This window comes from Heliangelus exortis, chromosome 5 (genome assembly GCF_036169615.1).
Source record: "Heliangelus exortis chromosome 5, bHelExo1.hap1, whole genome shotgun sequence".
Taxonomy (NCBI): domain Eukaryota; kingdom Metazoa; phylum Chordata; class Aves; order Apodiformes; family Trochilidae; genus Heliangelus; species Heliangelus exortis.
Window position 1 is genome coordinate 37,419,095 of NC_092426.1, and position 12,094 is coordinate 37,431,188.

Here is a 12,094-nt window from a genome sequence, read left to right on the forward strand (position 1 = left end):
TTATCTTTGACTTTCTTCCACTTGGCCTCAGGATACCATTGTATACAAGAAAAGATCACAAGCTGGAAGTACCTTGCTTGGCCCTTATCTGCCCAGTGAACCTGAATCAAAGACTTTGGAACTCAAACATAGCAAATGTTTTGGTTAAGTGTTTCTGGATCTTCAGCCCCTCTGCTATCAGGAAATTGCTATTTTCTGTGGAGGAGCAAAGTCAGCTCCATCTTCTCTCTTCAAGGAGTAGCTCATAACAAAACAGGGAGTTTAAAGGCTAAGCATCTTTTTTGCAAGAGGCACACAGAGCCATGCAGCCTGTTGGAGATTCAGGATTCATCTTTTGCCTCCTCCACCTCTTTGAGTTTGAGACATGAAAGTATGTGGGGAAAAAAAAAAAAAAACAACAAAAAGACCCAAACCAAACAGAAACAAAAAACCCACAACAACCAACCAACAAAAAGCATTTTTATTGGCTGACTCAAACTACTTTTAATGCCAGTTAAGAGGAAAACTGGGTCAGATGCTACAGACTGTCTCACTGGCACAAGTGGCAAGAGGGAAACTTGACAGTTTCACACAGATTTCCTGTCTTACATACAGACCTGTACACTTTCCCTCCATTTGGAAAAAACAAAACACACAAAGCCAAAAAAAATACACACATAAAAAACCAAAACAAGCCAACAACAACAAAAACCAAAATACCCAACACAAAAAGCCTCAAAAACAAAACAGCAAACAAAAAACCCAACCAACCAAACAAAAAAACAACAAAACCCCAAACCAAACCTAAACAAAAATCCCAAAATCAGATGCCACATGTGTTGGGCATACACCATACACAGTATCACATCCACTCGGAAATTAGTGTTCAGTGATTAAATATACACAACCAGGCACTGCCCACTTACCCTCCTGAAGGCTGGGATGTATTACTTGCTTGTGCCTCAAGGTCTTCAGCTCTTCCATCAACTCCTTTTCCAGTGCTTGTATTCTTGCTTGACAATCTACACACACACACAGAAAAAAAAATAAGAACATATTAAGAACATCTACCATGCAAAAAATGATGTAAATTATTCACTTCCCAGTGTGTCTTTACAAATTCCCTTGCTGAAGATAATAACCATTTACAAAAAATACAGAAATGTACCTGGATCATTTGTAGTCAGCAAGGGAGCCTGAAGATCCTGTGACTCTTCTCCAGCTCTATCCACAGTGTGAATGTCAAGAGCTTCCTACATATATGAAGAGCCTTGAGTAAGTGTAAAATATCTCAACATTCTGACTTAGATGCAAACTAAGGACACATCACTGAACTATTCAAAAGGTAAGATTGTTTAATGAACAAGTACACCTTCTTTACACATAACTCTAGATCCCGCTATTTCTCCTCAAGTTGCTAAGAAGTTAAGAAAATGAAACAATTAACATGTGGACAACATTACAGCAGATTTGGAAACAGGCAATAGATCTCAAAACTCAGTTTAAAAGAAAATACACTTTCAGGGCTTAAAATGAGACATTTTGAAAGGTTTTGAAACAGTTAAGCTTTACCTTTGATGCAAAGGACACAAAAAGGACTCCATCAACATCTTCAAGGTCTGGCTTAACATCTGGAACAATGCTGGAAGGCCCCAGAGAGGTGCTCTTGCTTGTTATTAGAGCTTTCCCTACACCTTTAGGTGGTCGACCAGCCTTGGAAATTTTCAGTTTCCGTGGCCTTCCTCTTTTAGGAATAATTGAGGATAGGGTGTTTGGATCATTACCAGAGCCCTTCAGGGACAAAGGATTCTTCAGTACACCAGGCCTTTTTCTTCCACAGATGTCTTTAGCTGAGAAGTGACAACTTACTGAGCCCTTGAGATTAAAACTACGTGACTTAGGTAGATGCCACTGGGTCTCTCTGATTGAAGGGTATTTTTGTGACATTTTACTCCCAGGAGGTTGTTTTTTAGTAGCCAGCTCCTCTGTTAGAGTGGCTGTGGCTAAGCAAGAGTCTTTGTGATTTTCAAAACACACAGGCAAGGAATCCTGTATTGCACACAAAGGGGATTTTTCCTTCTTGCAGGAAAGCATGGTCTGTGGCAGCTCAGATATCTTCACTGTGCTCTTTGTGACTGCACAAGGTTCCAAATAGACCACAGGCATCTTCCCACTGTCCAGTTTTAACATTTTTGCTTTGGCAACACCTGAAGGACTGGTTAACAAACGCTTCCTGGACTTGAATTCTCCATCAGTTCCCTCTGTTTTGCTGCGGATCATCAGCTGTTTTTGGAGGATGGGATCATCATCATCAGTGTTGGAATACTCATCAGTTTCTTCATCTGTGTCTTCTTTTTTTACAGTTACTCCTTGGGTGCAAACACTTGACTCATAGTCATAGTCATCCACTGGTTCCTCTTTAATGACTATATTAAAGTGTCCATTTGGGTCCAATGGGGATGCCACACGGGAACTGCTTTCATAACTGCTGGGATTGGGACTGGAATGGAAGGGAGGTGACAAAAACAAAACACAACAGCTCAGTATCTTTAGCAAATTTCTTCCTTGACCAAAATTCCATCATCTCCCATAAGCCTTGGTTGCATATTACAAAAAGCTTCCAAAACACTCCCAAGACACGAGTCTGCTAAATAAGCTGTCACATACAAGCTATATATTTTTAGAAGAAAGTACTGAAAAAAGAATTAAAGACAATCCAACTTCTTATCTGAAGGAGGCAGTGCAGTTTCCTTCTGCAGTAACAGCAGGCTGACATTTGCACTTTTTCCTGAGACTCAGCCTGAACACATGCTGAGCTACCACCATGCTTTACATGCTCTGAACTGGCCTTAGTTTGCTGTATATCTCAAAAAAATCAAACCACTGTGCTTGCAAATAAGTGCATGCCTAATGAACTTCAATTCACAGGATTTAATTAAAATTTTAGTTAATTCATCCTGAAGCTACAAGCAGATAATACCTAAATTCAGCTGTTGTCCTAATGCTTACAGAATGTTAATATCCTCCTGAATTATGCTCCATCTTTCACTAAATTTGAGTAGTAAACTAACCAGAATTTGATATATCATGCGTAAGACACTGAAGATTAAAGGCACAGCCTCACACCCTGATGATGGGCTGCTTTGAGGGACAAACACCAGTGCAGCCAGCATTTTTAAGTGTATTAGAAGCTGGTTTTTTCATAGTAAGAAGAAACAGCTAAGATATGATACCAAAAACTCTTGTCCACAGTGAACAAGTCAGAACTTATTTACTAAACATATAAGGTAGCATTACAAAGTTCCCTTTATATGTTTTGTAACATACTGTATTTAATTTGAATTATGTTAAGTTATTACTCAAATTATTATAACCTTATGTTGTGGAATGTTAGAGAGGTTTGGAGAATGTTGGAGAATATTCCTGAATATTCTCAGGAATATTCTGAGGAATTCAGGAATATTCTCCAACATTCTCCAAACCTCTCTAACATTCCACAACAACCTTATGCTATTAACATGTCAAGAATAACAATACTTGCTAATGTTTGTCAATGTAACAATTTCAAATATAACTTAAACACCATGCATGATATAGAAAGAGAATATTGCATTACATATTGTACACATATGTGCATGCTTGTGTATATTTTTATTATTATCCACCTCTTCCCCCATTAAATAATGACTGCTCAGATGGCCACCCAGCAGTGACTGAGGGAGGGGAAGATGTGGAGGAAGAGCCTTGTGGAGACTGCAGGCATTCTTTAAGGAGAGAAGCTGAGACACACAAGAGTGGAGCTGGGAGCCTCCACCTCATGAAGAAAGGCTACAGTGTTAAAACACAGAGCACAAAGTCAAGACACAGTTTTCTGTGTTTACACTTTAAATTCCTAAGAGCAAGACAGAACCTATCTAGAAAACCTGCTGCAGTTCAGAAGGACACTTAAGTAACCAGAAGCTTGGAGCACAAACCTGCCTTGTGATGGAACAGCAAGCAGCAGAATACCACAGCAGCCCTGTTTTATCTCCTGTCTTCCTCTGGCCAATGAGTTTCCTAACAGAAAATTTCTAGCCAAATATAAAATTAAAAAGCTTTTCTTCTTCAGTGAGTTTACTGTGAAAGAAATGTTAAGATGATCAACCTAAAGGTTATGGGCAACCCAAAATGCTAGAGCCTGATTCAGGTACACCAGATCCACAATTACAATGTTATTAAGAAGACCTGAGTCATCTGCACCTCTATCTTAAAGTTCTCTAAAATAATGAGACAAAAAAATCCTAATAAATTTGGTGGCCAGGAATAAATTTCTCAGCTGAGTTCTACTGTTTCCAGCTCTCAGCCCAGCAAAGCCTGGACTTCTCTAGCTATTTTCCTTTAATTATTGCAAGGTTTATGCTCAAACTAAGGATTATCTGTTTTGCAGAGACCTGGACATTATCCAAAACAAAGAAGCCCTGTTGTAAAAATTAAATTTCTAGACACAAATGTTATTTTACTCTGCATACTGCAACCATAAGCTAGATGGTGACAAGAGTGAGGTTGGGGTATCACCCATCTATGTATATGCAGAAGATAATTTGCACAAAATGCTGAACAGCATTTTTCTGGAGTTTGGCCCTTATTTTATGAAGTTATATACAATGTCAGCAGACACAGAACCTTCTCTTCCCATAATCTATGAGAAGATGAATCATGCAAGTCTTCTCAAAATCCTCAGATTAATCTGAGATCAGGTAAAAAAGATGAAATAACATCTTAACTAGCTCAGTCTTTGCTTGATATGGATGGAAGAGTGCTCATAGTTAAGGAAGCTTTTTTACACCCCAATATTTAGAATACTCACAATGAAACAGTAAAAGCAGAGAAATAATTTTCTTGCATTTTCCCAAATTAAAAATGGTAGAAGATGGTATGATTTTTTTTTTTTTTGTCCTGCTGGTATGTTTAGTTTCATCAGGTGTATTGTAAAGAAAACAAATGTTTAATTTAAGTTGTAGACACCATTTGGCTGTTCTGTTACTGGAAACACTGAGATGAGGATTTTGTTTCTTTTTGGAATTCACCTATCAACAGATACATGAAGTTTGACCTGCCTTCCTCTTCCAGATTTAAGGAAGAGAGAACAGTAAACTGTCAGACTAAATACAAGACAACAAATTAGAAAAACAAGACTATCAGAGCATTAAAAATCAAAACACATTTGGGTTTTTGGAGGAGGAAGTTCCAAAGACCTTGGAAAAGATAAAGAGTACACTAGTCTGCAAGAGTTAAGTAGTAAAGTTTGCTGTTCACTCCATGCCTCCAGTGGCTCCAGACAAACATCCTACAGAAGTGTCCACAACTTAAATGAAACATTTATTTTCTTTACAATACACCTGATGAAACTAAACATATCACCAGGACAAAGAAAAAAAAAAGAAAATCATTCCATCTTTTAAATAGAAAACAGTCCTTTCCTTCCACAGTGCTCCATTAACTTGAGATTAAAATTATCCTCAGGTATATGCAACCATTTATATAGTGCCAGTCTCAAAAATGTGAAAAGAACTGAGCAGGACATAGAACACACTGCAGCACCAGGAACTCCACTTCCTTTGGAGAGGCAGCAGTTACCAATTCTGAGTTTCACCCCAATCTAAACAGTAAAAATCAGCACCCTGCACAAAAGGATGTCAGTACCTATCAGCTGCTAGGAATGGCTTGCCTTTGACAAAAAAAAAAAAAAAAAAAAAAAAGAAAAAAAATGCTCTGTCCTCATTACTAAATATGAATGTGTCTGGTTTGATAAAGAAAAAAAAGCCACTGGCTCAACACTGTCTCTGAACAGCTGCCATATTATGAATGGATCTTAAATGCACAGTATGAATACATCAGCAGATCTGTGGAAAAAAAGGGAATTAGGATTTTGAAAAACTCCAGCACATAAAAACACAGTTTTGCCATTTCTTGAAGGAGGTCAATTTTGCTCTTTCCAAGTAAAGAATCTGAGTTATTTACTGAGATTACAAAATCACAAAAGCTGGACAATGCCTGAGGGTAATTCTAGGACTGTGGTAACATTTATTTATCAAATGATAGATGCTTCCTCACACAGAGAAAACCCTTTATAGTCTTGACCCATCTGTACAGCTTTTAGTACAGAGAAACTGTCTTGGAGATGAAACCAGATAGGCATCTAACACAGTCTGGATCAAAAGAAATTAAGTCTACCAATTTAAACCATCTGCTCTTAAGGAAGGTCCTTGAGTCCTTAAATCTATGGGTTTTGTTCCTTGGGAAAGAAGGGAACAGAAAAGAATTCAAAGCTGTCCAACTCAAACAGTTCTCCAAATAATTTGTTTTCAATTAACCTTTCAGGCAAGCAAAAGGATCAAAATTTTAACTTTTTTCAATTGCAGCTGACCCCAAGGAGAGAAAAAAACATCACTTTAAAGACAAAATAAACTTTTCAGTAATTATTTTCAGTGTTACTGCCTTACTTCCAATATGGGAAATTATCAGAGCACTTCTCCATTCTGTATTCTTAGGAACTAAAGAAATCATTGTACTTTTAGTCTTCAAGACACATTTATCTAGAATTTACAGTAAGATTTTTGGAGAATGTGAGACGTGTAGAAGACATTTTTCTTCCTCCTACACTGACACTGGAAAATTCTGCAAAAGAAAGATTAGGACACTCTAGATCCCAAAGCAATTAAAGTATTCTTAAGAATTATTACATATAAAGTCTCCATTCTTTGAGAACTTTGTAACTTGAAGCTTTTCAGTTACTCAAAGAGTAAGCAGATGCTTTCTCTAAGGGGGGAAAAAAACAACAAACCAAACAAATAATTAAGCAAACCTCCTGTCCTCTCTAAAATACACTCAAGTAGTATAGTAATGCAGTCTTTGAAACAAATTGTATAATTACATCACAAATACATGATGTATTCTTGAAGGAACTGACTTTTAATTACACCATTAAGATCATCCTGATATCCTGCAGTTAAATAATTTCTTGGTGTACTTATCTACATAAGGCTGCTTTTGTCACTGACTCTTTGGCAGATCATCTGGTACTCACAAACAGACATGAAGAAGCACAGCAGGAGAAATAATTTTTTTTTAAAATCACTTGCTTTTAGTATTTCTAGCAACTTTTGACACTATTCACTAAATTTGCTCTGTTCTGTTGCTTAAATACTATGTGAAAGAGCAGGAAAATAACAGGTGTCACCAGGCTTGTTTTACCAACATGAACTGGTTTGCAGGTTTCACACTCTCACTATAGATAACTTTACTACTGTTCCAGTGACAGGAACAGAAAGGTTTGGAAAGTCAGTACTGGGTGAGTGCAGAGACATCAAATTACCAGTGTAAAGTCTGAACAGTGGAAGAGTTTTCAGCCTTCCTAGGTGCAGATTTCTCTTGCCTCACAGCAAACACGAGGCAGCTGACAACCAACAGGGAGGCTTCCTTCTACTTTGTGGAATAAAAGAATCCACACAAGCAGCCAATGACAAACCTGTGGCGTGCTGCCAGTTACAGCTGCCTTGGAGCAATCCCTCTGCATACCCAACCTAAACATCCATACATACCACACACACACAGCCTCACCAGCCTGCAAATAGAAAGGGAAAATACCGAGACAGCAGATCGCTAGGGTAAGCAATCCTAAAAAGAAATACAATGTTTCAATAATTGCGCTGTGCTACCTTTAAAACTCCGAAAAGTAAAATTTTAAGTGTTCCAAAATGCTAAAAGGGTTAAGAGATATCCCTAAACTCTTCTTAACAAAGGGAGTTAAAGCAATATAGGAAAAAGTACTGAACTCTTACACTCCTCAGACACATTAGAAAGTCCAGATCAACACCCAACCATTTAAGCAAAGAAAAACCTTTAAAAATGCTTAAGTGTTCCACCATTTCACGTCAGGCAAACTTTAACCATAACTTTGTATACTGAGCATGCCATTATTTAATGTTTCACCAAATACCCAGCAATCTTTGTTGTAAAAACAGAATGTCAACCCACCTTTCAGAGACTTCTTGTTTAATCTTTGGCATATCACCCGAAGGCAGCTCAGTGTCCAGGAAACGCAGAAAGTCCCTTTCTGCATTAAGGGTCTCCTTTTCCACATCAGGGTCTGATGGGTTTTGACCAACGAATGAAGAATCTGAATTCTTCTGATGTAAATCTACAGCATCGACTCCAGCACGACAACCACGTGTGCCAGCAGTGCTAAAAACTTCCCCTCCTTCCAACTCTAACTTACTGTTTTGCTTCCCATCACGCTGAGGTCGACTATTCAACCCATCATCTCTGAATCCTTTAGCAAAAGGGTTGTAATCTATTTTCAGCTGGGTAATCTGGATGTTCTGGTAGGCTGTGACTGCAAAGAACTCCGTCTGTGGAAAGGTAAACGTGTGGACATCAGGGCCATTGAGCTGGATGACTTCCGTGGCTTTATCTGCAGGCACCAAGTGAAGTCGTGGCAGGTAACGGTGCATAGAGTGCAGGATTATGTGGCCCTCCTGGTCCAAGGTATTGTTGGTGAGTTTGAGTTTGTAGAAGGACACGGGCTTGTGCATCCAGTACTGCCCCGTGCAAGGGGACTCGGGGTGAATAAACACTCGGCCCAGCACGTGGGGTTCCGCCTTCCCACTGGGCTCCCACCAGCGCCCGTTCCACTTGTACCGGTGATTGTCCACGGGGGAAATGTCCATGACCAGGATGTACCTCTGGAAGGCATCCAGACCTGTAATCCAGTACCTGCAGTAGGGGAACATGCGTCTCCCCTGCTTTGTCAGGATCATCTCGGTGTTGCGATGGTAGAACTCGTTCCACATGCTGTTGTTATCCAGCGTGACAGTGATGCCCCCCGAGACACAGTCAGCTGGGAGGCAGGTCTTGACTTTGGGATTTACTGGGGTTGATACACTGCTGGCAAGAGCACAGGCATCACGGTTTGCTACTAGAATTCCTTGGTCAGCTTTCCCGTTCCCCTGCTGTTGTTTCAAGATGACAAAAAAAGCAGGTGCTGCACCAGACACAGTCCCGCCGTCTCGGCTCCCCATGACAATCTGTTGTTTCTCCATGATGGGCACTCTTCTGAGCTCCAAAATCAAATGTCAGTTCTACAGTTTTGATAATCTTCTAGGAGTGTTCACCATTCTGGGAAAAAAAAAAAAAAAACCAAAACAAACCAGTCAAAACTACTCAAATACAATCTAAGAAATGCTTTTTGTAACAGCTTTCCAGGTTACAAACTTAAAACATAAGCAGTGCTATAAAATCAAGCACGATTACAATGTGTCAAATCGAGGTTGCCTTTTTGTCTGGAATTTAGGTCTGGCAGGCATGGGGGAAAGACACCTTTACACCACATTTTCATGTAGTGCTTTGCTGTAACAAGACCCCTCGTTGCTTTGCTTGGTATTTTCAAAAGTTCTCTTTGTTCTGATATTGCCTCAACTCTTCAGATCACCTGCTGAATGAACAGCATTTGGCAAAACCTGCACAAGTTTTCAGAGGAGCAAATGGCACACCTCTGACACAAAGGCATAAATCCTTTGCTGTTGCCAGAAAGAGTTCCCAGAGGTCCAAAATTTCTCCAAAATGAAAAGTGGGAAAGAAAGGAAAAAGAAAAAAAAAAAAAGTTAAAAACATGTCTTCCAAATTTCTTTCTTGAAAAAGACCAGGTTTCTGTGGTTGTGATTTCTTTATTTCCCCCTGTCCCAACCCCAGCTTCTTGGCAACTTCTGAAAATCTGTCCAAGGCAGAGAGACAAGCAAAAGAGGAGAAAAAACCCAGTTATAATGGATAAGCTTTGGGGGGAAATAGACAAACTAATGCCCCAAAAGACCATGCAGATGAGATTAAATGGATAAAGCCAACCTTAGCTACCTCTATCTTCAAAATTCTGGAAACTATTTAAATCAAATATGAAAACATTTGTATTGTTATAATTAGCCTAATCAATGTATAGGAAATTTAAACAGTTACTATTCTCTGCATATTCTCAAATATATATATTTTACATCTACCTCACAGGTCAAGTATTATGTCAGTTCTCTAACAGAAGACCATAAACAGCCTGTACATGTCTGCATGTAGGTGCTTCTGGTAACTCCCATGAATGCCATTCCCACATTCAGATGTTTGTATTTTGATCCTTATTACATATGGAATGCAGCACTGCCAAAAAATGATTCTTGTACCACATATGTAGTTAAAGAAACAAGAGTGAATCACCATCACTAGGAGGTAGCTGCTTGAAAACAAGCATACCCCCCTTCCAGAAAATTAACTCAAATTCTCTGAGTTTTAAGTGAACTGTGCTCAATATGACACATTTATTTTGTTAGGACTGGGGTGCTGTAGGAGGAAAGAAGCCTCTGTGCCAACCAGCTGCCACATGCATGTGGGAAATGACCTCAAAGTTAAATTGGAAGAAAAAAAATCCAGGACTGTTCTGCACATGTCCCAAGAGCTGCGAATCATGATCTGGTTTTCATTTTCACTTTGAGGAGAAAACACTTTCCCACAAACTCACAACCACCCAGGACTACTTAGTAGAGTCTAGAACACAAAATGTGTTCAAAACTAGCTTCATCATTTTTATTTTAAGAATACTGCCCTGCTTTTCAGTAGAGCAGACCTTAATTCCCAGCAAGTTAAAAAGATATAAGAAACTCTTTTCATGTTCATCTGTGTAAACACAATAGAAATATAAACACTATTAAAAATTAGATATATGAAGTGCAAAGAAAGGCATCACATCCTAAGTTGGGTATGATTTTCCACCAACTTAATCTCTCTATAAAAACCACCTTTACAGGTATACAACCATTAAAGTGAATCCACACGATACTGGTGCAACAGACACCAAAACTGCATTAGGTCATGAAGGAAACAAACTATCCAACTGATTTCCATAACTCCAAGTGCTGAGGTAAATACGCCAACACCAAGTTCAATAAAGCATTCAACCATGCGTTCAGCAAAAGTTCTATGCAAACAAAGAGCTACCGAGTTACTGTTTCTGTTCTCCAGCTCTGAAGTTCTTACACTGCTACAGTTCTTGCTCTGCTCACAGTATCCAGAGGTGTGTGGTTACCTGCAGCTACAGTAGCCAAGAGCTACGTTGTATTTCAGCACTATATGGTCTGTTACAAGAATAATTTCACACGTTTTATTGTACTTGGTCTTGCACGCTGGCCTATTATAGCACAGAGTTTCTAAGCCAGTATTTCAAGGAAAAAGTGTGTGTTTGGGGAAGTTTTAAGTTCCAATCAGCTGCAGAAGCTTCGCTTCTCTACCCGTATGCAAACCTTACATTTGAGAACCATCTACCTGGACAAGAACGCCCCAAAATACTCCAAACTGCGCTGAAAGCACTAAGATAACCAAATGTGAAAACACGAGAAATAAAACAAACCCCACGGCATCCAAACCACCCCCCACCTGCAAGCAACACCACGATTTCCGTACACAGCGCTCACAAGCACGGCGCTCCGCACGGGTTCCTGGCACCGGAGGGCAAGAGCCGGCAGGCACAGCCACTCGGTGCCGGTATCTCGCTGCTCGCGTGGGAAAACGCAGCGGAGCGGAGCTGCGGAGCGCCAGACCCGCGGCACAGCCCGGCTGCCGCCGCGTTGCCGACGGGAACCCGGCGCCGGGCCCAATGGCAGCGAGCGCTGAACGCGCGGCGCTGCCGTTCAACACCGCGGCGGCGGTGCCGCTCGCTCGTCCGCTCGGGAAGACGGCCCCGGGCCGGCCGGCGGCGCCCGGTGCGGCGGAAGGCGAGCGCCCCGCCCGGGGCAGGTGCCGTCACGGCCACGGGCCGAGCGGCGCACTTGTCGCTTTTACTGCGCCCCTCCCGAGCCCCGCCGGAAGCCTCGGGATGAGGGCAGGCGGCCGCCGCCGGGAGCTGTCCGGGCCTTTCCGGGAGCGGCGGTTGCCGGCGGGCACGGAGGGCGGCGGGACCGACGCGGAGGGGGAAGCCGCGCCGCTCTTCTCCGGGCCCCGGCCCGGCCCTGCCCGCCGACAAAGGCGCTCCCGAGGCGGCCCCGCCCTGGCCGCACGGGCGGCGGGGAGGCCCCGAAGCGGCGCCTCGCGTCGCCTGCGGGGA

General features: G+C 41.2%; 1 protein-coding gene across 13 annotated transcripts in view; it reads right to left on the reverse strand.

Moving 5' to 3' along the window:
* MGA (MAX dimerization protein MGA) overlaps positions 1-12,094 on the reverse strand; it is a 59,069-nt gene that overhangs the window by 37,019 nt on the left and 9,956 nt on the right. For 12 of the 13 annotated variants that reach the window (XR_011726047.1, XM_071744692.1, XM_071744695.1 and 9 more), the window contains exons 2-5: positions 7,996-9,135; positions 1,552-2,479; positions 1,148-1,232; positions 906-1,001 (exon numbers count right to left, since the gene is read on the reverse strand). Coding sequence is in view for 12 of the 13 variants with exons in the window: in XM_071744692.1 (XP_071600793.1) it covers positions 906-1,001; positions 1,148-1,232; positions 1,552-2,479; positions 7,996-9,059 (2,173 nt within the window). In the remaining variant the exon portion in view is untranslated. Of the gene's footprint in view, positions 1-905; positions 1,002-1,147; positions 1,233-1,551; positions 2,480-7,995; positions 9,136-11,427; positions 11,449-12,094 lie in introns of those variants that run through there. The other variant, XM_071744689.1, reaches the window with a different exon arrangement.